Genomic DNA, 23,054 nt, shown 5'->3' with positions numbered 1-23,054 from the left:
TAAACCGGGACTAATGGATTTGCCGCTGATCAGCTCTTTGGATATGCACGGGGCACCGTTAGGTCTGTGATGCTCAGCGGCGCGCCGGATTGGGTCTTCCGGAGGCTTCCACCGTTGATTTCTGCCCAACCATTTACTGTTCTATGATATACGGAGTATTACAGATGTTAAAAATATTGACTTAGTGGTCGTCTAATGGAAAAATTATCTTTTTCCTATTCACGTGGCGGGTTCTGTCTGACATGATGACTGAAACCGTTTCAGCCTCGGCCTCTACTATTCTGGATCCTGCGATAAAAAACGAAGTCTGAATGGGCATCAAGTTTTTTCCTGTCAGCATGGAGCTCACGGTTTCAGGCAACATCTCCTTACATGGTGTTTGAGCTATCATGGCCCACTCGGCTTCATCATCGCACAGCCATGCTTCGATTGATTCGTTTCATACATCCGTATGATTTTCATGATTGACAGAAGCGAGACCCACCATATTCCATAGTTATTTGTTGTTAATATTAGCGGGCCAATAACACCAGCTCACTCCTCATATCGCAGTACCATGATCATAGCCTAGTAAAGCTATACGCTATGTACAATGACCGGAAATATCGTACTAGACGCCCCGGACATTGCACTGCCAATCCCAAGCTCACCACTACTTCTGTAGCACAACATTCTCATACAGCTGTGGATCTATCATAGCTCTCTCATGATGTCAAAGACTCACCTGAGATAGCATATTACGTGGAAAGGTGTTAGATAACGTCTTCCGACGGAGAATTTGCATTGGACATCTGTGTTGGGTGTTCTAGGTATCTAAGCCACGGCAGGCATGCATGCAGTCTACCTTGATTTGTTTCTTTTATTCTCACCACCCTGCTAATCACTGTCAAGTCCCGCATAACACAGACGTCGATCTACCTATCCTATTCCCTGTTTTCTCCATTGATATTCTTGTCGTTCTTATCCTTGCTAAAGCAGCATCTCGGTCGATGCAGTGTAACCTGGCACATTCTTCACTAGTAGTCCGACTCAAGCCCAGATGCCGGGGTGACTGTGCATTCCATATCAATGCAGGGACCGTTACTCAATCTGGCCTGAACTAGGGGATTGAATCGTAACACTGAAATCCCGTTATTGGCGGGGGAGGTGATACCGAGCCGGGACGGCATGTATGTGAGCTTGGATATCCTACGGGAATATTTCTTCCCATCATGGGGTACTGTGGGGATGAGCAGATAATAGGATTGGTAAATGTCAAGCGATATCTTGAGGAAAATCATTACTACTACTTTTACTACCGCCAAAATAAACACTCCATGAATAGACACTTAGTAATCGGGCGGCTGGGATGCTATTTCTGGAACGAGTGGAGCCGAGCTTATTTCACTTTCGTCGAGCTGGTGATCTTTTTATGCTATGCTATTGTCGGCTATCATGGAATGATGTCTATGGTTTTCCACATTAAAGTCGACGTTTACATCCACACTCATCTTCATATGCTTTTATGTGTAGTGTATGATGTTGTCGATGTAACCGGTCCATCGGCTCACCATGAAAAAATTAACCGGTTATAATAGCCTGGAGCACTCCTGACAATTCCATTCTCATAATAATAGTAATAAGCATTCTTCGCGAAATATGATTGAATGATTAGACCATCCCACAAGTGACAGTCCCAAACCGAGTCAAAAATATCTATCTATGACTCAACAACTCCAAACCCACATTGTTACTGATCGCCACCAGCGACTAATCGGATAATAAGCACTACCTCCTAGATAATTACTCACAGCCCTGGTAGTGGTACCACCGACCTGGGTAAGCAGGGACTAGAACCAGGAAACCCAGTTACCGTTTAGTAGTAGGTAACTGATATCTAACCCTCCAGGACGGTGGCCACCTTGCGGTAAGCGAGCCAGACTAGAGCTAGCCTAGTAACTAACGGTCCCTAGATCCACTCATCCGCCCACGCACCGACAATTCCAAAGTTTTATACTCCCGTCGACCTTCTAGATCTTTTCCCGCCCCAGTAGCTTTGGGTCAGGTGGTCTGCAAAGATATCTCGGCTCTAGAAAAAACAAGCTGGGAATAAATTGACAAATTACCTGTGCTGGAAAAAGAAAGCATCGGAAAAGAAGCACAGATCACCGGCTGGCCGGTCGATGCGTCGCCATAGAATAATTCACATGGGAAGAATCTGAGGGAGGACTGGACGAAATTTTTTTTCCCGGCACCCCCGATAAGCTAACCCTACTTTACTCCATCCGCCGCATTATCAACCAGTGCGTTTTCCGCTGTACCTGACGAAGTTTCTATGTACATAATTCTAAGATGAAAACATAATAAAAATTCAATAGACTGCTCCAGACCGACCAATGCGTTAGAGTCACTATCACGATCTCAATCACACTAAAGCGCTAGTGACATGTTACATCCCCAACCACTTGCATTTACATAAAATCCCCGATGGTTACGAAAAATATTAAAATTGGTGCACAGACTCCATCAATTTATCGGGACTCTGCTTTTATTCCCTGTTGGCGATCACTAGCGCCAGGAAAAATATCCTTGAAAAATCCGACGCGCTATGATCTATAGTTGGAAGCTAGATTACCAACTCCCGACAGAGTACAGTACTAGCTAGAGCAACAGCCTGTCCGTGTCCCACGTGGAAAAGAACAGAGCCAACTAGTCTGGTCTGTGCAGTATACTGAAACAGTCATTACCTAGGAGACAAGCGTCATACATCCTCAAACTTGGGGGGTAGTTTGCCTCTGTGGATATATAGCACTACGCGTTAAATCGAGAAATCAAGCACTAGACCCATTCACCAGCTTATTGTTTCAGTAAAAACTTGATAATGTATTGCTGCCCAACGGTTAATTACTTCCCCTTAATTCTCTCACGTACATGGTCAGTGCTTGCGATCTAGCGTCTGCTAATTTCCCTGCAGAATCACGGAATCACGCCGTGCATGATGCAGATTTATCACGCCGATTTTTTCGGGTTCTAAGCCTCCAGAGGCCGAAGACTTTTGATTACGGCCCGAGATAGGTGTAAATCGGTAGATGTTTGAGCCTTGTGAATATGCGTCATCTGGTCAATGGTCAATGCTCTGGTGGACTCCGGCACTCACTAGGGCTGCGCCGAGAAGGTCATATCCATGAATGACTGTGCTAATCGACGTATGAACTGGCTAGTTGCCGAACTATATTACCTAGAAATGCAATTCTTTCATCATTTCATGGAGCAAATCCACAAAGATTTTCCAACTATACAATGGCGGAGGCTAATGATGGCGGCCTTATTGCATGTTACGCAGTACCTGTGGTTATCACAACATTTGCCACATGATGTGTCTATAACACAGGAGTCGTAGTCATTCCTTAATGTTTATCTCTTGAGCGGTGTGCCGATATCTACCTGCAGATAGATGCTATAGCATCCGTGGCTCCGTATACTACTTGTCTTCAAGGTACCCAGCATACGATGAAGCAATAGCTGCCTGTTCATACCAGCAACCTAGCACACCGCTTGATACCCTTGATACCCATGATAGTAAATGAACAAATAATTTTTTTCTTTTCGCTTTTCTTTTCTTGAGTGTTCCAAAGAACCCCGCCGACATAACGTGATATCATGAATCAACTATCCACCAATCGGCGACGTGTAATCTACCTTCCTCCAAGCCAGAGATATCTAAATAATATGTATAGGTCTTCTATCTCTTTTCACTCAGGGTTTTCCACAAAAGTCGCGTTATCTGCCTCTATCACCTTTCGCTAATGATAGCTTTCAAGCATGCGAACGCCCCTCCTCTCGGTTCTTTTCGGTTTTTGCATACATTTTCGCCCGTAATAAAATATCTCGGGTCGGGATTGGCTTGGGCTTTATGCATAATGATATCATACATAAATCTATACAACAAGTAATACCTATGCGTAGCTCCGCAACGGAGATAAATATTGAGTTTGATATTACTGGTGTAGATAAGGAGTCTGGACTACATTGGGGGATGCTTTGGGAGGAACTCTACCCCTGAGTTGTGTCAAGCAATAAACCATATAACATAACAAGTTGCACGAGGAAATGAAGCGGCAAAAGCATGGCGCTGTGGCTTGAAACAAATTCGAGCCTTCTTCGCGACCTCAGTCAGCATCTTAAACAGCGGTCTTTGGTAACCGAAATAGAACCTTACTGTCTGAGACAGACACGTGTCGTGGAACATTCCAAGTCATTAGGCCTTGAACTGAGTCAAAAAGTGAGACTTACGAGATGTGTTCGATTCTAGAACGCTGAGGGCAAAGCTTGAGAATCATGGATTATTAGGGGTTTCTGCACCCTGGGATGTTTGACTAAGAAGCCCCTGAGCTATCGTTCGTATGGTTAGCTTAATGTAGTCTTGGAGTAAGAAGTCACCCTCGGATACAGCCTTGGGTGACCTTCCCTAGCCCAGGTGGTATTGGATTGGGTAAGGTATTAGACGAGTGGCACATTGGTGCATATGATGGATTCTGTATTAACTGGTATCACGAGCAGTTGATACAATAGATCCAAATTCGACAAAGTCTCATCAAAAACTTTTACTAAAGCAAGCCCTATTTATACAGATAGATAACTGCTAGGAAAGCCAGCTAACTAACAATCTGGCCTTGTCTATCATGGCATTTCAATATACCATTGACAGCTCCTAACACACCATCTGCCATGTTCTAATTAGAAAGTAGTCTCATATCTGCCACGGAGATATATTTACCCATGTCAAAATTTGCAAGAACAGAAGGTGTAAGATTGTCCGGAGATTCCAGCATTGCCCCCACTCCCTGACCCCCTCCCACGTTCGCGCACCAGCACTGGAAGCTGCGCGTAATAGGGTCAAAGAGCTGCCTGTAGTCGTAGTAGCGACAGCTATGGCATTCGCCTTTCTCAATCCCCATTCCACTATTTTCATATAGTTATTACTCATATCCAAAGAAAAGCATAACAAGCCATAGCCTAGTTATATACATACCCTGCTTTTGAGGTAAAGTTCTACTGCCGCTCGTCCCAGCCAAGACATTGGTCTAGGTTAATGATCGAGGTTACCAAGGGCTCCGATGCAGAAGCTTGTTTCTTGGTCTTGCAGCTTGCCCTTAGAAAGGTCTGTAGTTTTCCCTGTCGTGGCCGTTGCTCTGATACTGCCACGTTCTGGCACAGGCTGTGCAATTCTTCCTTGGACCAGAACATGGGCCTGCCTCTTTTCTCATGTGTGTGTATGTGTTGACCAGCAACTAGAGCTGCTAAATAGAACAGGACGATAACCAGAAGTCGGGCCATATTCACTGAACTAAGTAGAAAACCTGGTAGCAAATTAGAAAGATGAAGATCGCCGCGATTTAACTGGCAATAATCTCCCCCCGGGCTATGCTGTTTATATCCCCAAGAAGTTTTACTTGTCCCACTACTAACCGTCTCTAGTCATTTCCCCTGATTTGCTTCAGCCTTAAACAGCGTGATACAAGTGTGGCTGCTTTCTTTGTCTAGACGGGCTGGGGCGCCGGGCAATGGTTTATCGGGCTCTACCCCGAGGTCCCTGCTTGCTCTAGACTATAGTATGTAAGGTTTGCCAAGGTGGTTATATTAACTGATACCATCCCATAGAACAATGCTACGGGTTTCATGATATTCTTTCAAATATTGCAAAGAAAAAAGCAATAAATGCGTTCAGTTTTTGCCCTTCTCTATCCGCCGTCTCAAGATGATCATTGGATGAATGAAATCTACACTCAATCATGGGCGGCCCCTCTAAAGACTTTTCTTATGCGATGTTTGACGGTTCTAATTTAAGAGATAATGTATCAATCAGTCAGTACTTAATTTCCTGTTTACAAGGATATTGACAGTAGATGTACACAAGGGCGTTGACATAACCCACGCGGAACTTAGTTAAAGTGACTAATTTCCGCCCTGGTCGAAGGGTAAATGAATAAGATCCTATCATCGGCTCCATATTCCCCTCGGAATCTTCTTTCACGAAGATCAATAATAAATATGGTTTCAGTTGGGTCAGTACTGGGTGAGGTACAAGGTACTTCAATGATGTATCTAAATAGACTCAAGCCTTTGTGTGTAATCTGGGCTCGAGAAAGTCCAATGTCTAGAGCCCTACGATACCCCATTACACCACCGCTTCATTAAAGCTTAATGTACAAAACCCACATTGAATCACCAGTTTCCCACTGTGTGTCTCTCGAGTCGAAGCATCAACCACACCCAGGACCCCTCGAGCACTCTCCTCAATAGTTAAAGTCGCCTTCTCAACGCCGAATTTCAGCTCCCCGATTTTCCGAGATCCGTCTGGGTCCAGCTAAGCGACTGTCAGAAAGGCTGATTAGCATTTGGTTTGACGATATATTCTTCTTACCCAGGAAAGTATAGGGAATTATGGAAGGAATTCTGAGCGATACTATGCTATGGAAAAGTCAAGTTGCGCAGCTTTTAAGTAGCTTACCAGTAGATTGCTTTATGATCTACTAAAGCCCTAACTAGTGATATTTATAAGCGACTCGAAGAGGAAGTACACTGGCAGTACATACTTGGTCAAGTATACCACGTAGATCACGGACAACAACCGAGATAGCTTAACTAAACAAGATGACTAGATTTGTAATCGCCATTGCCTTGGGATCTACCGATATTACATAGCACGATACTTGTTTATCGGCTTTATCTCAATACCTTCGTCAATATAACTTGACGGCATGGAAATTTGAAGAAATATCTTCCAAGGTGATATACACAGAATAGAATGTTGAATACCCTCATATCATTATCGAACTAGAAAGCGGTACAGGCGGTGAAGTTCATTCCATTGATCACGCCATTTGTCACGTTGCTGATGATATATCACGAGTTTCTTTTGTTACAGTTTCCCAGAACGAAACTCTCTAGTCTGAGTACAATCAAATAGCAGTGAAACGAACTTTGAGAGCCTCTGGGATGAACAACCAACATGGGATCGTTCATGGACAAAACTATTATATAAAGTATCATCAAGAAGTTTGCTCTTGCATAGAAATCGATCGGTCGGCACCGCGACGAGGAACACTAAATTAGCGTCACTTAACCTCAAAATGCGGGGAAAATAAGTCATCTCGACATTCCCTTCTCCTAAAGTTCACACCTGTCGACTAGCCATACCAAATGGAACAGACGACGAGAATCCGGAAAAGAGTTCCAAAATCCTGTCGTCGCTGCCATCGACGAAAACAACGCTGTGTAGGATTCCCCACCTGCGCCAACTGCAACGCGGCAAATGAACCTTGTATACGCTTGGAGACGTCTCCATCTTGGCATCATGCGATGTCCAAGGGCGCATTGGCGCAGCGAATTGAAGCTTTGGAAGCGCATCTTTCTGCCATAACTGAAGGTTTACCATCCAACATCAGGGAGCAGCCTATTGAATCGCCAGAGCGTACGCCGTCTGCACTTGGAGAACAGACCGAGAGAGAACCTAGAGAGAAGAGCAGGGCGACTGCATACTTTGGGCCTTCATCTGGCGTGACTCTTACGGAGAGCTTGAGTACTATTGTTAAGGATGGCGCCTGGACCGATAGATCGATTCCGATTCATGGTACCGAACATCATGAACCACTATCGCCGGCTCCCACGGCTGAGCAGGGCAAGGCTGCGGCACCTGACGATACGCTCGGGAGGCAGCTCCTTGATGCATACTTCATTAACATGCACACGCGACAACCATTTATCAACTGTGCGGAGATTCTTCAGCTACACTCTAGACGATACGATGCGCCCGGCACCGGTCAGCTAGAACAATACGGAATGTTCAAACTATTTATGGTGTATGCTATTGGAGCAGCGATGCTACAGCAGCTCACTGAACAGTACGAGTCGACGACGGCGAGCGCATATTTTGCTACTGCAATGCAATTTGATAGTACGCTGCGAGACTCGCTGTCTATTATGGGTATCGAAGGGCGGGTGTTGATGGTCATATATGAGCTACGATCGAGCTCTAGCTCAAGCGTGTGGTACAACATCGGTATGGCGATGCGGATATGCATCGACCTGGGTATGCACCGCGAATCGCACTACAGGACACTGGAACCATTGGAGGCGCAGTTGCGCCGAAGGCTATTTTGGAGTGTATACGTGATCGAGCGACATGTATCATGGTCCCTCGGACGGCCATTCAGTATAGCAGAGGACGAAATCGATGTACAGATCCCCGTTGATATTGATGACCCGACTAGCAGGTATTTTGGGGTAGAGCACGCCATGGGTGACTTATCTTCGGATATTGCGCATGGGACAAATATACCGACCATCAGACGGTTTATTGCGACAGTGCACTTGCAACGGATCATGTCCCGCCTTCATACCAAAATTTACCGCGTGGACAGAAACATGCCTGATTTAATTCCGGAAATATCCCCATTGTTGGCCTCGCTGGAGGAGTACAAGAGAGGCTTGCCTGCCTTACAGCCAGAAGACAATGACTTTATCCAAATGCATTGGTATAATTGTGTTCGCGCGCTGCTGCAGCCATTTCTGAGTATTCTCGACCCAGAAGATGACCTCATCAGAACTTGCCTGCACGCATCGGGGCAAATGTGCCAATTGTTCAAGCGTTCGCAACAAAACGGCCTATCGGGGTACTCTTTCCTCTTAGCAAATTCGGTTTATATTGCCGGACTCACAATGTGGTGCGTAATGTCTTCTCTATCCAATTTTTATTAAGTTAATCATAGCTGTAGCTTTTGCTTGTTCCGATCTCCACAACTATGGAGGATGAGTGTGGCAAATGATCTCCGTGCGTGCTCATCCGCCATATTTGCCATGGCTGAGCGGAAATCCAGCTTTAGGAAATACCGCGACGACTTGGAGAATATGATCAACCGAGCTATGGCCTTTGTCGATGACGCATCGTCCCATAACTTGTGTATATCTAACCAGCCAGCAGCAGGCGTAGAAGGATCATCGGGATCTCATTTCGCCAACCTTGAAAATTCCAAGGATCCCATGGCGAGTACACTCGGTCTACAAAGTGCAGCCATTTTAGAGGCTCAAGAGCAAGAGGATTCTTTTAATGCACAAAATCCATTCGCAGATATGTCCTTAGAAGACTTCTGGACTGGCGAGAATCTTAATTTTCCTACATTGGATGTGTTTGGCTTTGGTTGGGATAGCTTAGGTTCGTAGCAATAGCGAATTTGGATATAATAAATAACATGAACAGCTCAGAAAACAAGAACACCTTGAAGGCTACCAATGACAGGGAGCAAGGTCACCTTCAATTCCCAAATCCTCTCTGCGCGATTTGCTACTGGGATCAAAGTACGGAACCTCGCCCACTCCCACAGCCCGGTTACCACTTCGTGGGCCGAATCCTTCATGGTCGCCCGTCGCGGTATGAAAGACGCTGCGATTGTCCCAGATCGCTAGACCAGTCAGTTCACAGTGTAAAATATAGGGTACATAGACACCTACCAATGTCATTAGGGCTGTTCCATTTGAAACGGACCTGAAGGTCATGTCCGTGAGTAATCATATCATGAAACCACTGCAGCATGCTGGCGCTCTCTCTGCGAGTCAACCCATCGATCTGCGTAGGAAAAGAGCCTAGGTACTCTATCAGCATCCGCATACACAACACGGAGATTGTGCCTTACCGATAGGGAAAATCGATTTCCATCCTGTAATCGGGTTTGTCCTTACGACCGGATGAACAGCCGTTAGGTCCCCACCAACATTGACGGGGGCTCCACGTTCCTTTTCATACAAATGGAACTTGCCCGTCTGAGCCAACCTCATAAAGCCGACACCTGCATGTGTGGCTGACAAAGTCTCCAGGAACGCCCGGTATGGCTTACTGATGCGATCATAGATCTCATAACCAGAGGCCCAAAGCGTGTCACCCCCAGTTTTGGGCAACTGCACCAGTCGGAGACTCGAAAAATCCGCGGGAGCTTTCTCAAACGAGATGTCGCTGTGCCAGACTGCCGCCATCTTGGTGTAGTCGGATCCCTTATAGAGGGTTTTACGGCCTTCGGAGTTGATAGTGCTGATTTGAGGATCTGGGTCACCGAATTCGCGTGCATCATTGGTGACGGGATGAATGTGCAGGCCATGAGTGGACGGGCGACCGGTCAACTCGCCCATGCGTAGGATCAGCTCTTTTTGTAAATCGTTTGTAAGATTATCTTGGGCACGGAAGAAAACAACACCGCGTTCGGCGACTGCTAGTGTCAGCATGGTCTTGAGTGATAGATTCTTGGTGATACCCACCCATAATGGCCAAGTCACGAACACGCTGCTCTGCATTGGGGGCGTGTAGGATATCGTCAACAATATTGCAGGTTCCTTTGGCAAACTCGTTACCAATCACAGGAGTTACCATGATTGGATGAAAGCTGTCAAGAGAGCCTGAGCTGTGCTGGCGCTTTGTTGGCTGCATGGTGGTCGTTTGGACAGTCATGTTGCAGGTGTATGTTCACAGTGCTTGTTGCTGTTTGGATTGTTCCTCTTCATCGTACTTGCTTTCTTATTTATGTACTGGAGATCAACATATGACTCTCATCAACAATGTCTACACTTCTATCTCAAGTACATCAAATGATGCCATGCCATCCGACAAGGCCTCCGAAGCATCGGCTTTCGGCGTTAGGCACCCCGTCGACATGAGGTTGCGGGCATCCCCTTTCCTATCGCCGAATGCCGAAATGCATCTTTTCGGATATCGGCAAGGTGTATCTAATCTTAGATTACGATCGATGTATAGGACCATTGAAATTCCTTCTGTCATATATAAAAGAGAAGATGTGTACAGTACTGAAGAGAGCAACGCAAGTAACGTAACAGTCTAGTTCACTCTGACAAATAAACCATGGAAGGGGAAACTCTACCCCTCGCCCAATATCTGTTCAAGCGTCTGCGCCAATTGGGTGTAGACTCTATCTTCGGCGTACCCGGTGACTACAACTTGACACTTCTAGATCATATCGTGCCATCCGGACTCAAATGGGTGGGAAACTGCAACGAGCTAAATGCAGGCTATGCTGCGGATGGCTACTCTCGGATCAAAGGTACCTCCCTAGTCTCTTCCTGCGTAGACAGAGGCTGACTGCTTAGAAATTGGCGCGGTGGTGACCACGTTTGGCGTTGGCGAGCTGTCAGCCATTAATGCTATTGCAGGAGCCTACGCAGAGAGAGCCCCAGTTGTGCATATTGTTGGAACACCCATGCGCGCCTCGCAAGAGTCGCGCGCATTGATCCATCACACATTCAATGATGGTGATTATCAGCGATTTGACGCTATACAGGAACATGTCACTGTAGCGCAGGTCAGCCTGAACGATCATCGCACGGCACCTTCCGAGATTGATAGGATTCTGCTGCAATGTCTGTTGCACAGTCGACCTGTTCGTATCGCTATTCCTGTTGACATGGTGCCCGTGCTTGTTCCTGTAGCGGGCTTGTCGTCGAAGATCCAAATTCCGCCCGCCGTGCGCCAGCCACAGGTGGAGGAAGCAGCCCTTAGTGCTGTCCTCAAACGAATCTACAGCAGCAAGAAGCCGATGATTCTGGTCGACGGAGAGACAAGATCGTTCGGCATGCACGGCAGAGTAAATCACCTAGTCAGGACGATAAGCTGGCCAACATTTACATCTGGGTTTGGCAAGGGCCTAGTCGATGAAACATTACCCAACGTCTACGGAGTTTGTACGCTTGCCTACAAAGCTTTCGTCGACTCCTGCGATTTAGTTCTGGTTTTCGGACCACACTTCAGCAACACCAACTCCTACAATTACTTGTTAAAACCAGCGGACGAGAAATCTGTTCTGCTTAGTCCCAACTCGATCCAGGTTAACAAAGATGTCTTTCGCGACCTTCCAGTCGGATATTTCATTGAGCAGCTCACCCAACAACTCGATATATCCAAAATACCGACACATAAACATGACCTTGTCCACCCATCACTCAGGACACTCCCCGAAGTGTCCCCTACCGATCTAGTCACACAGACCGGGGGCTTCTGGAAGCGATTCTCACCCTTTTTGCGAACTGGAGACATTATCCTCGGTGAGACCGGAACACCAGGCTACGGCGTCAACGACTTCATACTACCCCCACAAACCCGTCTCTTCAAACCAGCCACCTGGCTATCAATCGGATACATGCTTCCAGCCGCACTAGGAGCAAGCCACGCACAGCGCGATCTAGTCATCTCCAACAAATACCACAGTGTATCTAACCCTCGCACGATCCTATTCATCGGCGACGGCAGCTTCCAAATGACCGTCCAAGAGCTTGGTACCATCATCCATCAAAAGCTCAATGTCATAATCTTTCTAATCAACAACGACGGATACACCATCGAAAGGTGTATCCACGGCCGCAGCCAGGCATATAATGATATTGCTCCATGGCGGTACCTCAAAGCCGCAGAGTTCTTCGGCGCAGACCAGGAGGGCGAGTATAAGGCATTGACATGGGAAGTCCGGACCTGGGCGGATTTGGATCGCGTATTGAATGATTCACAGCTGGCTAATGGGAAGGGGTTGCGGATGGTGGAAGTTTTTATGGAGAGGCTTGATGCGCCGGATGTATTGATGGGTTTGTTAAATAATCAGGTTTTGAGGGAGAATGCGCAGAGTAGGCTTTGATTTTAGGGCTAATATATTTATAGATGAATTGTTGCATTTGTGGTTCTTGTTTTGGTCTTGTGAGGGTTTTGTTGGCGATAGGGCGTTCTATATTGGGTGGTCCTCCTCATCCTCATCTTAACGTCTAAAATGCGGATAAAGCTAGTATACTTTAGATCAGCAGCTCTAACACAGTGAAGGGAGATATAATGTTATTAGCGTAATAACTGCCCTATTTCATAAGTCGGCGTATATGCAGAAAGTGCTGTTGAAAGCACAATCCAAGCGATGAGGCCGAAACCCAGTGTTATTTTGCTACATCTGTAGGCTTAGAATGACAACGTCTCCTGCATCTTTTCTGTTATATAGTTTGCTCTTGAATTCCTCATTCGGTAAGCTGAAATCGTTTGCCTAGAGCGATTGAATGGTATACTTCCCTTAGACACGACACTACAGTGACCTACCGCACCTATGTACAGTACAATCGAAGATAGATAGCCCTGTTTGAACTCATGAGTTTAAAGCTAAACAAACCGTTTAAGAAGTCTTCAACTGGTGCTCACTACCACAAACCATCGGAAAGGTGAGGCTGAATATGTGTAGATCAAAGATACAAGACAAGATAAATGAGCTGAAATCAAAGTTTATGTCACAAGACCGAAGCCCATGAGGCTATTTTAAGACGTCCTAACTTATCCACTTATCCCGTGTGAAAAGTGGCTTATCATCACCTCTCTCAGCCAGCTCTGGTCTGCCAAGGTCGCTTAATATGCTTAGTCCAAACCCTCATTTCTTGCAGGAAAACCATCCGCCAATGGATAATGTGGTCTTGTAGAGCATGACCCAAGCAATACGAGGTCGGGCACTTGGCAGTCTATACACTTGTCTTTTATAAATTAGCGATCTACGCTTCGATCCATCCCTCTCGCGATGGACCTTTTCCTTTTCCTTTCGCTTCGTAATGTCTAGTCTACCCTGCAGTATATCTCGCATAACCCCGTCTTAATGGTGTCAAAACCCCTTCTCACCCAGCTCCTGCTTCTCTTCTCTATCTTCGGGAGCGGGTCCCTAGCCAGACGAGGCGGAGGAGGCGATAATGACAGCAACAACGACAGCGACAGCAGTGATGGAAGCGGCAGCAGTTCAGGTTCATCCGGATGCGGAACCACAAACAACCTCCTAACAACAACATACATTGTCCCCAACAACGCCTGGAACTGGACATCCCAAGGCAGTAGATCCGCCGACGCCAGCCCAACAATATACGACGGCAGTTATTTCCAGGGCGAAGGATATATATCCTACAACATCACCGGCGGATCACGATGTCGTGACGCAAACGGGGAGCTTCGGATCCTAGGATACGCCTGGGTTGGACCACAACCGCCCTATCCTACCGGGCCCTTGAACCCCTTTATCGTTGGGTTCAAGGCGTGGGAATCCGACAAGCCGGTTAATGAGATCCACACGTCTTATAATCCGATTAAATGGACAGAGGATAGTGTTTGTCCTATGGAGCCGGATCTCGTTCGCATCGCTACGACTAGAGGTTGGATTGACTTGACGGCTCATACGTCTGGTGCCTCGGATGTGATGATCATGAATGTTTCTATGGATTCAGCGAAGTCAACCGCCGTGAGTTTCAATGCTACTACTGCTTCTAACCCGGAACCGGCGATTGATGGGGGCGAGGGGTTGATTCGTCTTCCTGGGCGTACTTGTTCATCATACGGGATAAGCATGGGCTGGCCCTCTACCACGAGTTTGAATGGATCTGTGACGAACACTACCCTGGATCTTCGATTTGTGGGTTCGGGTAACACATCGTCTGATTATAAGAATTATAGAGGTACTGAGGATGAATTGCACATTGAATTCAGTGTGACCTTTTCGGGACAACTTGATAGCATCAATTCCACCAAGGTGTTGAATATTCAGTCGGGCAACCAGACTCTTGCATGGGTGCCGAATGACGGTGTCCGGGTTCTGCCGGATCGGTGGTGGTATATGTTGATGTGGGTTGTTGGGTTATGTGTTGTGAATTGGAGTTAATGGTAGATACGAGGTACTATTGGGTTTATTGTACTCATATAAGTTCCTCTTTGAAGTTCATTTGAAGTATGGAAGTAATCAGTGGGTTGGTACCGCTGGCAAGACAGGGACATGGGCACCCCACTATCCTGATACTTAATCCGGATCTCCAATCTGGGTTCACAGACTGCATATGGTTAAGTGGATGTCCTTCGTAACTCGTCTCCTTAGACGTTTACTCATGTTGCACATGAATAATAGAAAGCCCGCCACCAACGTCAGGGCCCATGGCGATGACATCATCCGAGATCCAAGATAAGATAAGAAGGATCAATCGCGCCCGAATCCATGTCTCCAGAGCCATATTCAAACAAACAAACACTCATACTCATATCCATATCTATATTACAACCTCTTACTTATTCGAGCCTTAAACACCACACCACACCTAGACCAAAGAAAAAACCTCAAATCAAGAAACACCTGCATAATGCCAAACAACACTTTCTCCTCCTCTCAAGACAGCGGCGTCACAGGCGCCGCCAAATTCGTAACCTCGACTCTCGGTAACACAGTCGGAGGCGTCTCTCGCACCGTTGGCGGCGTCACAGGTGCCGCTACTCGTGGAATCGGCGATACTATCACGGGCGCTACAGGAAGTGCCGGGAAGCCGTTGGGTGATGGACTGGGGAGTATTGGAACAGGAGTTGAAGACGGAGCGAATAGGGTTGCGAAAGGCGTGGAGAATGCTGGACAGTGGAAGAGCTAAATAGTTTTATTGTTCTGCATGGAAGCTTTAATCGGAGATGGTGCGATGTGAATGGGCACTTCGGTTTCATATATTTTGCGACTTTATATCAGATTGATGATGAATGGGAAGAGAGTTTGAGATACCGCTGGTTGAACTTATTGGTTCGATGTACTTTATATGTGTTGTTTTACATACATAACATGTCCTACTGTTATTGTGTCCTCCTGTACAACTGACGATGAATAACTCATACCATTCCTCTGGCGGTCCACGTTGATTTCCAATAGGAATCCATACTCAAGTAGGCAAACCCCAGTACCCTTACCACCAACATCACAAGTAGAACTCCATTCATATCTCTATCAAACACACTCAACCCCCAAGCTTACAATCGTAGTATCCGCCTCAAAACACTGCTTCTCACTATTCACGCTCACAGTATCAAACAACCCAGACTCGCAATTCGACCCAGTGTAGACATTCAACACAGGAGACTTGGCATCATCGCAGACCCCAGAAAACACATACGCAGTGAAAGACTTGATCGGAATATCTTCCACATTTGCGCAATAGGTTGCCGCGATATTGGTAGCTGTGATGCTGGGGCCGGTGCAACTCTCATAAACATAGCCGGCATAGGAGACAAGCGGACTCGCTATTGCTCCTATGGAGAGGACGGGGAGGACGGCCAAGGACTGTTGATGATCTGGTAAGTTCAGGCATGGAAGGGATTATGAGGTGGGATTTACCTTGAATAGGGTAGACTTCATTTTGGTATACAAGTGTGGTTTTCTAACAGGACGAGTAAATTTGTTTCTGTTATGGAGGTTAGTGTCGCTTTTATACCTTGGATACTGCTGAGTCGTGTGGGGCATCTAGTACAGTAGACTTGCTGAAGAATAGCGGAGTTAACCGAAATGGAGCTAAAATCTCACGGAGCTGAAGATTCACTTGTACGTAGTGCCATGAATGGAATCTCGTTTCTTTCTACTCATTTTGGATTTACTCATTCCCAACTTACAAATTTATTCATAGTCCATATGTATCATCTCTTAATTTAGGTACAGGAACCGAATCAACCATGTCCTAACCATTGTTGTATGGGTATTAGTTTGAGTATACGAACACCGCCATTGACAAATCCGCCTATCCTGGCGTTACATCGTCGAGAGCAAGCCAAAGCTGACTCCTTGCATTTCTACAAAATTACGAGTAGCTTAAAGCTTCCATTTCGGGAAAATGCTCTAACAGCAAAGTATTCATAATCATTTTATAATCGTAAGCCATCGAAGCTGCCGGAATCCAACATGCCACATTAGTACTAGGGCTGCTGTCTGGACTCATCTAGCGTTGTTTTCTGCCAAATCTTACCCCGTAAGTACCGCATGGGCCCACTCTTCTCAGCTGAAGACATTGGAGTGAGGAATGTCTAGACTCTGGCTGAAGTAACGTTTGGGGCGAGACACGTATATCAGCGGGGCTGGGGCAGGGACAGGTATGTTGATTATTAGTGCCTGAGGCATACTGTTAGAGTACAGTCGTTGTACGGCTGATCTATGTATTCAATAGCTCTTCTGTAAGCCATGGTGATACCTGCGATTTTTTTTAGCGGTTCTTGTTCACGTAAATACTTCGCTTTACACTTCCAAAGGTGGACAGTGTGTTTGATCTACCCAGCTGATTTCGCTGAGACCCAGATATATGTCCATTCAAAGCAAATCAATATACGTGAAGCTACAAACTTGGCATATATACGACCACAATCATAGAAAATCTCTGTACAGAAGTCAAATCACTCCATCCAGGAATTGTGGCGCTCCGAGATTAGAAAGGCAAGTACGACTCAGGGCTTATTTGTCTGTAAGCTTTGTGGAGAACCTTCTCACATCCATAGTCCAAGTCAAGTCTAACTCTATTAAATTAATTGAAAGAAAAACTAGAGCTATAACAGTATCAATATTTCATGCCCCTTTACTAGTGACATGGATCAGCTGGTTGACGCGCCTGATTTCAGGAAAAAGGTCACAGCAAGCCATTTGATCGAAAATTATTATCTACATATCAAAATCAAACACTACTTACTATATAAGATCGGCCATAGTAAGCATAGCCAAAATTATCCTGATATCATATCCTCCTCCATAAGTACCAAGATACTTAGTTGATATAGCTAGTATCAACCCACTGTGCCCAATCCGAGCCCAAAATGGTCGAGATAGCAACGGGCTCACTCAGCTTCTCAGAGAAACTAGCACGCGTACCCTCTGCTCCAGCACCAGTGTTGCCATATTCGGCAAAGGTAACATTCTCAGTGTTAGCCTGGGTAGTCGACCATACAGACCAGCCAGCAGAGTTAATTACATCAGTCATGGAGGTCTCCTGGAAGAGGACGCGGGCGTACTGGGACCATGGGCGACCTGTAACACAGATTGTTATTAAACATGACAGGTGAGTACAGCTCCGATAAGAGTACGACGTACCGAGATAGTAGGTACCAGACGGGACATCATTGCCATCGGCGGCTGCGACGGAGGATTTGTGAATTACGTAGTAGGACGTGTCGGTTTCAGAGGAGCGACCGTTGGCGGTGATGTAGCCGGAGCTGGGGCCCTTCAGGACACGGATGTCGCAATCTTGGAACCAGGCACGGGCGTGCTGGCCGAAGATGAAGTCACTGGATTGAAAATTGGGTGTTAATTATCTCCTTGCGATGGTACGAAAGAATACAGGGAGACATACACGGCACCCTCGATGAGATTGTGGGCGTAGACCTGGTTTCCGCTTTGGGCAAGAAGAGTATCTATTTGATAGCTGGTCAGTACTGTAGAGCTCGTATTTCTCTATCTGTTCTGTTGCTTACCCTGGTACCCGGTGAACTGGCATCCGTAGTATCCCTGGCCATTGCCGTAGGCGCTCACGGCCAAGGCCTGGTGGCAGACTTGGCCGCAGGTGTTGATGATGTTGAGGTTGTAGATGGACGAGTTGGGGGAGTGGTTACGAACGGTTGCTATTCTTACTGTGAGTACAACGGGAAGAATATAGGCTAGAGTGTAGGGCGAGTCTCACCAGTCTCGTCATCATTGGCGACGTCAGCCAACTTAATGTTATGGGTGATGTTGACGAGGTTGCCCGTGTAGGTGGTGTCACTAGAAACACATTGTTAGTTGACAAGGTCCTATGCTGTTCAGTACAGAATTATAGAGCATACTCCTCTGTCTGACCGTAGATGATCAGCTTTCCAGCCAACGACGGGATGTACACCTGTTCGTCGTAGGTACCTTCCTCAATGAAGATAGTCTGCGTCGCGGTCTCGGTAGTGCTCAGGGCATTAACGGCGGCGCTAAACTGTCCAATGACGTTTCGTTAGAACATGTCTGAAGATGTTTGATCTGACTTTCCAACATGCTTACCGTATCATAGTCACCCCCAGACTTGGCAACGACGATCGCACCAGCAGGAGCTGTCATGCGGCTCGCGGCCAGAGCCGTTGCGGCAAAGAGACCAGACACCAAAAGTGATTTCACCATGGTTGTTACGTGAAAAGATCGGCAAATTTAGGTTTGCTGTTGATAGAGGAGCTAGGGAGCGCGACGATACCCATCTTTATAGGTAAGCATGTCTCGTGCATGTTCCATCATGGCTAACGATTGATATCGATCAGGACCTCCTAGTGGAGACACCGGTGGGGTTTCCTCAGAACCTAGATAACTATATGTGAAATGGCTAAGGACGTTTAAGTAATTTGTCCGGCTGTTAAAGAAGCTTCTTTAGGGCTAGTGGGCCCAACTCCCTCTCCAATTTCTCCTCAACCACTTCCTCTTAATTAGCGCCAGTATTAACACAATAAATTCGGAAGAGAGCAGGTCCAGACCTACTAAACATGAGGTTTATCGCAATTTCAGGAAATACCAAAGCAGGAGATTCCTTCTCAGCTTGGCAAATCCAAAGGAAGCGACGGATATTCTCAGCTCCTGAAAGCTCCGAGACAGGGGCTTTCCAGAACTCCGGAGATGTTTGAGCCTTGTGGGGACAACTTCATTCCTTCTTGCCGACCAAACTCCGTCCCTAAATTTCCCCTTCAACACCGTTCGTGAAATCAGATTGGTGGAAATTTCAAACCCAAGCATGAATAAATTCGCCGCATGACATCCACCCCGACAAATCAAGCATTCGTCGTTGAATCTTAGGAAAAGTTTAACACTTACCGTGAAGATGAGCTTCAGTTCTCGGTCCGTCCACACGGCGCTTACAAAACGCGCTACTTCCCAACCCTACCCCTATTGTCGGCAGGCCAATCTTCCCTTGGAGCTCGCGTCATGCGATTTATAATTATTCTAAGATATCTAGCTTATCTTGTAATCTTTTGGGTTACTTGACAGTTAAGGAGAGGATCGACAAGTGGACCTCAGCAAAATCTGTTGTGGATCATGCAATTCAAGCAAGATATACAAATTGTCTCTACGTTCAACCCTCGGGAAATGATATATTTGAAGACTGAGTACGACTCGACAGAAAAGATTGGCGATATACGTCAGGCGAGAGAGAGAAAAAAGGCTACATCCACATGACATTCTGCGTTACCTCGGATATTTGTTAACTGGGACCCAAAAACACAACTAGGCTTGTTGGACATCGGCTAACATACTCGAGAAAATTAAGGTCTGCTGCAGAGGTTGAATTCTGCAGCGATTCCAGAGATACAAAGTGCAACAAACCCATCCAGTACATCCACCCGACAAGGCATCCTGTCCACGCACTAAATTAAACGTGGAAAGAAAATGAGATCAGCAGATTCAGAGATAGACCGACACACAGAGCTCGAGGTTCATGTACACATACCTAAAGACTGTTGTAGTTCAAACCCCAATTTCCGACCGAGAATTCCCAGAATCACCGGGCAACCTCGAGGGCTTGCAGGAAGTGAAATCTCATTAGTAGTTTCGTTGTATTTGACGGAGTTCACATCTCTCGTAAAAGATGTACCAGACGCTTGGTCAGGGCCAAATTGGAATCCAAAAATCCGAAGTCCGCCATTTGATTCCGATTAGGCCTGGCTCACCATGTTTCTTACCTGAGTCTTAAGAGATTCAGCGAAACGAATCTTCAGCGACACTTCGTAACCGACGAGAATCTTGGAGACGCGGACTAGACCAAGTGAAGTGTCATTTTCACCCTTAAGTAGGTTAGGAAATGTCCTCCGGACACCACTGTCATCCCTAGGAAAAGTCATATTTGGGCTATAATGAATAGACCGAACAGAATAGCTTACCATAAGCCAGGTGTGATGTTGAACACCTGTGCAGGCCCAACCATATACGACGTGATCTTTGTCTGCTGTTTCCACTCACTCCCGTTAAAGTTAAGGTGTGTTTCAGCGGTACTAGTACTGCTTGACTTGCTGAAGAAGAAAAAGAACTTGTTTGCCCGCCTAGAGATGTTTTTGGAATGTCCAAGCTCTTTCCAGCCATCGTATCTGGTTGAGGTAAGGTCCATTTTGACAATCGTACCGTCTCCAACAGTTCCTTTGATCCAAGAGTCGCAGGACGATTCCTATCCGTCAATGGTGTAAAGGGGCTGATAAACAAGATACCGCCCATCTATGTCTTCCACCCTGCGATCTGCATCGATGGCCGCCTCGTCAATGGCGTAGTCGCGAATGAAGCATGGCATATTATACCTGAAAGCGGGTTAGTCTATGGAATAACAAAAAATGCATGTATGTGGCCTACCCTGGGTTACTGTACTTCGTATCCGCTGCCAAGTTTTCCAGCTTCTCCCGGAGCGTTCCTGCCAATGCTCCATAGTACTTACTCTGAAGATCTACTTGGCCTGAAGTCAGGATAACCTGCTCTTCCAGCTCCAAGTAAGAATCAGCATTGTCAATAGCCCAATCTTGAAAAGTTCTATGGTTGGCCTGAGCGTCGGGATCATTCTTCCAGGCTACTAGAGCGGAAGCCTTTGCGATATTTCTCTGTTCCTCGGCTTCTATCTGCTCTTTGATCGCTTGTCTGATCTCAGCCTTCTGTTCCTGGGTGATAGTCTTGACTGTCACGGCCTTCAGATAACTGTTATGTTCAGTATGTCACTCTTTAAGCTTAGGTGGCTACCATTGCATACTTATCAAGGGACTCGAAGTAACTTAGGTCCGTGTGAATCGTAAACAGAGGAGAATCAACCCTCTGTAAGGAGTCGGCAACGGAATAAACGTTCGAGTTGGTCACTGCGTCCGGAATGGGACGTCCCGCACGGAGCCCATGCTCGGTGGGAGGACACACATAAACATAGTCCAAGCCTTCTTTGGGATCGCTGGGACTGAGCAACAATCATTTGATGAATTGACCATAGGCTCGCCAGATAAGAGTGTCTCCGACTGGAATTTGAGGTGTCCCACCCATGATAGCGGTGGTTCTTGTTGTTCAATTACAACTACTAGAATGGAGATGGAAGGAAAAGCTCGGGTTACCTTAAAATAAAAGCTGAGTTTGCTTGGGTAAAACGAATTGTTTATTCGTGAGAGACACGAGATATATAAACAGCGAGAAACACTGCTGATACTGTGCAGACCAAACATGAAACCGAACCGTTAATCAATGGATGTCTGTAGACTGCGCATGATGGCCGATTAGCATACTCAGCCTATCTGTATCTATGCTTCTTCGTGGTCTAGAAAGGTCCACTATAGTTACAGCTCATGGGGAGGTTCGTCAAGAATGCTAGTATCAGGACAAAAGATCAGAAGACAACATCGTCTTACATGAAAAAAGGACGTGGCCGCCAGCATGGCGTATATTGAACCATCCGGAATACGAACAAGGTACATCATAAACAAGAGGACAACTAGAACTAGACTCGGGGGTCGCCAAGACGAGAATATGAAAACGAGGTCCCCGGTGGAGGGTGAGTGGTCCAGAACTGTGGCATGAGCTTAAATGGAGTTTTCAGTAACATGAGTTGCAGTTCTATACATATTACATGAATTCTCGTATCGCTAGCATATGACTGCATAACCTTATTTGAAAAGACAGGCCAGCTTACATTCGACCTTTTTCGTTGGTTAATAACTTCTATGGTATACCTGGTCTATCGGTTAGTAATCGACATGCATGCGGTGTTCATTTATCCTATGAATTAACTTCGCACCTATCACAATATCACAAGATGCATTATGGTAGCACATTCAAGCAATATATGGGATTAAACTCCAATTAATTTGATTCTCCACAATTAATTGAGGTATATTCGTCTTCTTTCATCGCAAAGAGGCTAAGGGGTAAACATAGAATTTCGAGGGTACCTCACGTATACCACATTGACCATACTATGCCGTTCCGAGTGTAAAGTGCTGTGCTATGGCGATAGCTGTACAAAAGAACCGAAGACATGGAAAGGTAATGAGAGTGTGTCACCTGACGGGTACAACAATATCCACGGAAATATCATTCTGCCCACGGAACATTTCCTCTACTCTAACCAGTAGCCCCAACTATTGATGCTATAGTTATTCAATCTCACCGCAGTACTTGCACAATCCCAGTCTTAGGTGTACAAGCTCGGTGGACCTCTCAATGGGAAAAGTACTCGGAAAACAACGTTGTGCCCTACTCGTTGACTAGCTATTACTGTTGCTG

At 46.2% G+C, this 23,054-nt stretch overlaps 7 protein-coding genes across 7 annotated transcripts; 3 read left to right on the top strand and 4 right to left on the bottom strand.

Annotated features, from left to right (window-relative positions):
- Window positions 1-7,182: 7,182 nt before the first annotated feature.
- AO090012000754 (uncharacterized protein) lies at window positions 7,183-9,201 on the top strand (the record flags this gene model as incomplete). The annotated part of the gene is made up of 2 exons (XM_023236614.1): window positions 7,183-8,705; window positions 8,751-9,201. The coding sequence occupies 2 exons, from the start codon at window positions 7,183-7,185 to the stop codon at window positions 9,199-9,201; spliced, it is 1,974 nt and encodes a 657-aa protein (XP_023091523.1).
- Window positions 9,202-9,264: 63 nt separating this feature from the next.
- On the bottom strand, window positions 9,265-10,477 carry AO090012000753 (TauD/TfdA dioxygenase family protein; the record flags this gene model as incomplete). Its single annotated transcript, XM_023236613.1, has 4 exons — window positions 9,265-9,523; window positions 9,564-9,604; window positions 9,649-10,317; window positions 10,397-10,477. The coding sequence occupies 4 exons, from the start codon at window positions 10,475-10,477 to the stop codon at window positions 9,265-9,267; spliced, it is 1,050 nt and encodes a 349-aa protein (XP_023091522.1).
- Window positions 10,478-10,885: 408 nt separating this feature from the next.
- Window positions 10,886-12,665, top strand: AO090012000752 (alpha-keto acid decarboxylase family protein; the record flags this gene model as incomplete). The annotated part of the gene is made up of 2 exons (XM_001727662.1): window positions 10,886-11,084; window positions 11,131-12,665. 2 exons carry the CDS (start codon window positions 10,886-10,888, stop codon window positions 12,663-12,665), a joined length of 1,734 nt encoding a protein of 577 aa, XP_001727714.1.
- A 984-nt stretch (window positions 12,666-13,649) lies between these two features.
- On the top strand, window positions 13,650-14,828 carry AO090012000751 (uncharacterized protein; the record flags this gene model as incomplete). The annotated part of the gene is made up of 2 exons (XM_023236612.1): window positions 13,650-14,523; window positions 14,779-14,828. 2 exons carry the CDS (start codon window positions 13,650-13,652, stop codon window positions 14,826-14,828), a joined length of 924 nt encoding a protein of 307 aa, XP_023091521.1.
- Window positions 14,829-17,583: 2,755 nt separating this feature from the next.
- Window positions 17,584-18,953, bottom strand: AO090012000749 (uncharacterized protein; the record flags this gene model as incomplete). Its single annotated transcript, XM_001727660.1, has 7 exons — window positions 17,584-17,843; window positions 17,907-18,100; window positions 18,166-18,226; window positions 18,287-18,433; window positions 18,493-18,572; window positions 18,635-18,771; window positions 18,837-18,953. The coding sequence occupies 7 exons, from the start codon at window positions 18,951-18,953 to the stop codon at window positions 17,584-17,586; spliced, it is 996 nt and encodes a 331-aa protein (XP_001727712.1).
- A 1,517-nt stretch (window positions 18,954-20,470) lies between these two features.
- AO090012000748 (uncharacterized protein) lies at window positions 20,471-20,919 on the bottom strand (the record flags this gene model as incomplete). Its single annotated transcript, XM_001727659.1, has 2 exons — window positions 20,471-20,642; window positions 20,696-20,919. 2 exons carry the CDS (start codon window positions 20,917-20,919, stop codon window positions 20,471-20,473), a joined length of 396 nt encoding a protein of 131 aa, XP_001727711.1.
- A 57-nt stretch (window positions 20,920-20,976) lies between these two features.
- AO090012000747 (uncharacterized protein) lies at window positions 20,977-22,224 on the bottom strand (the record flags this gene model as incomplete). Its single annotated transcript, XM_023236611.1, has 3 exons — window positions 20,977-21,103; window positions 21,156-21,491; window positions 22,181-22,224. The coding sequence occupies 3 exons, from the start codon at window positions 22,222-22,224 to the stop codon at window positions 20,977-20,979; spliced, it is 507 nt and encodes a 168-aa protein (XP_023091520.1).
- Between the last annotated feature and the right edge of the window lie 830 nt (window positions 22,225-23,054).

Source organism: Aspergillus oryzae, chromosome 4 (assembly GCF_000184455.2).
Source record: "Aspergillus oryzae RIB40 DNA, chromosome 4".
Classification (NCBI taxonomy): domain Eukaryota; kingdom Fungi; phylum Ascomycota; class Eurotiomycetes; order Eurotiales; family Aspergillaceae; genus Aspergillus; species Aspergillus oryzae.
This window is presented reverse-complemented; position numbering and strand designations above follow the sequence as displayed.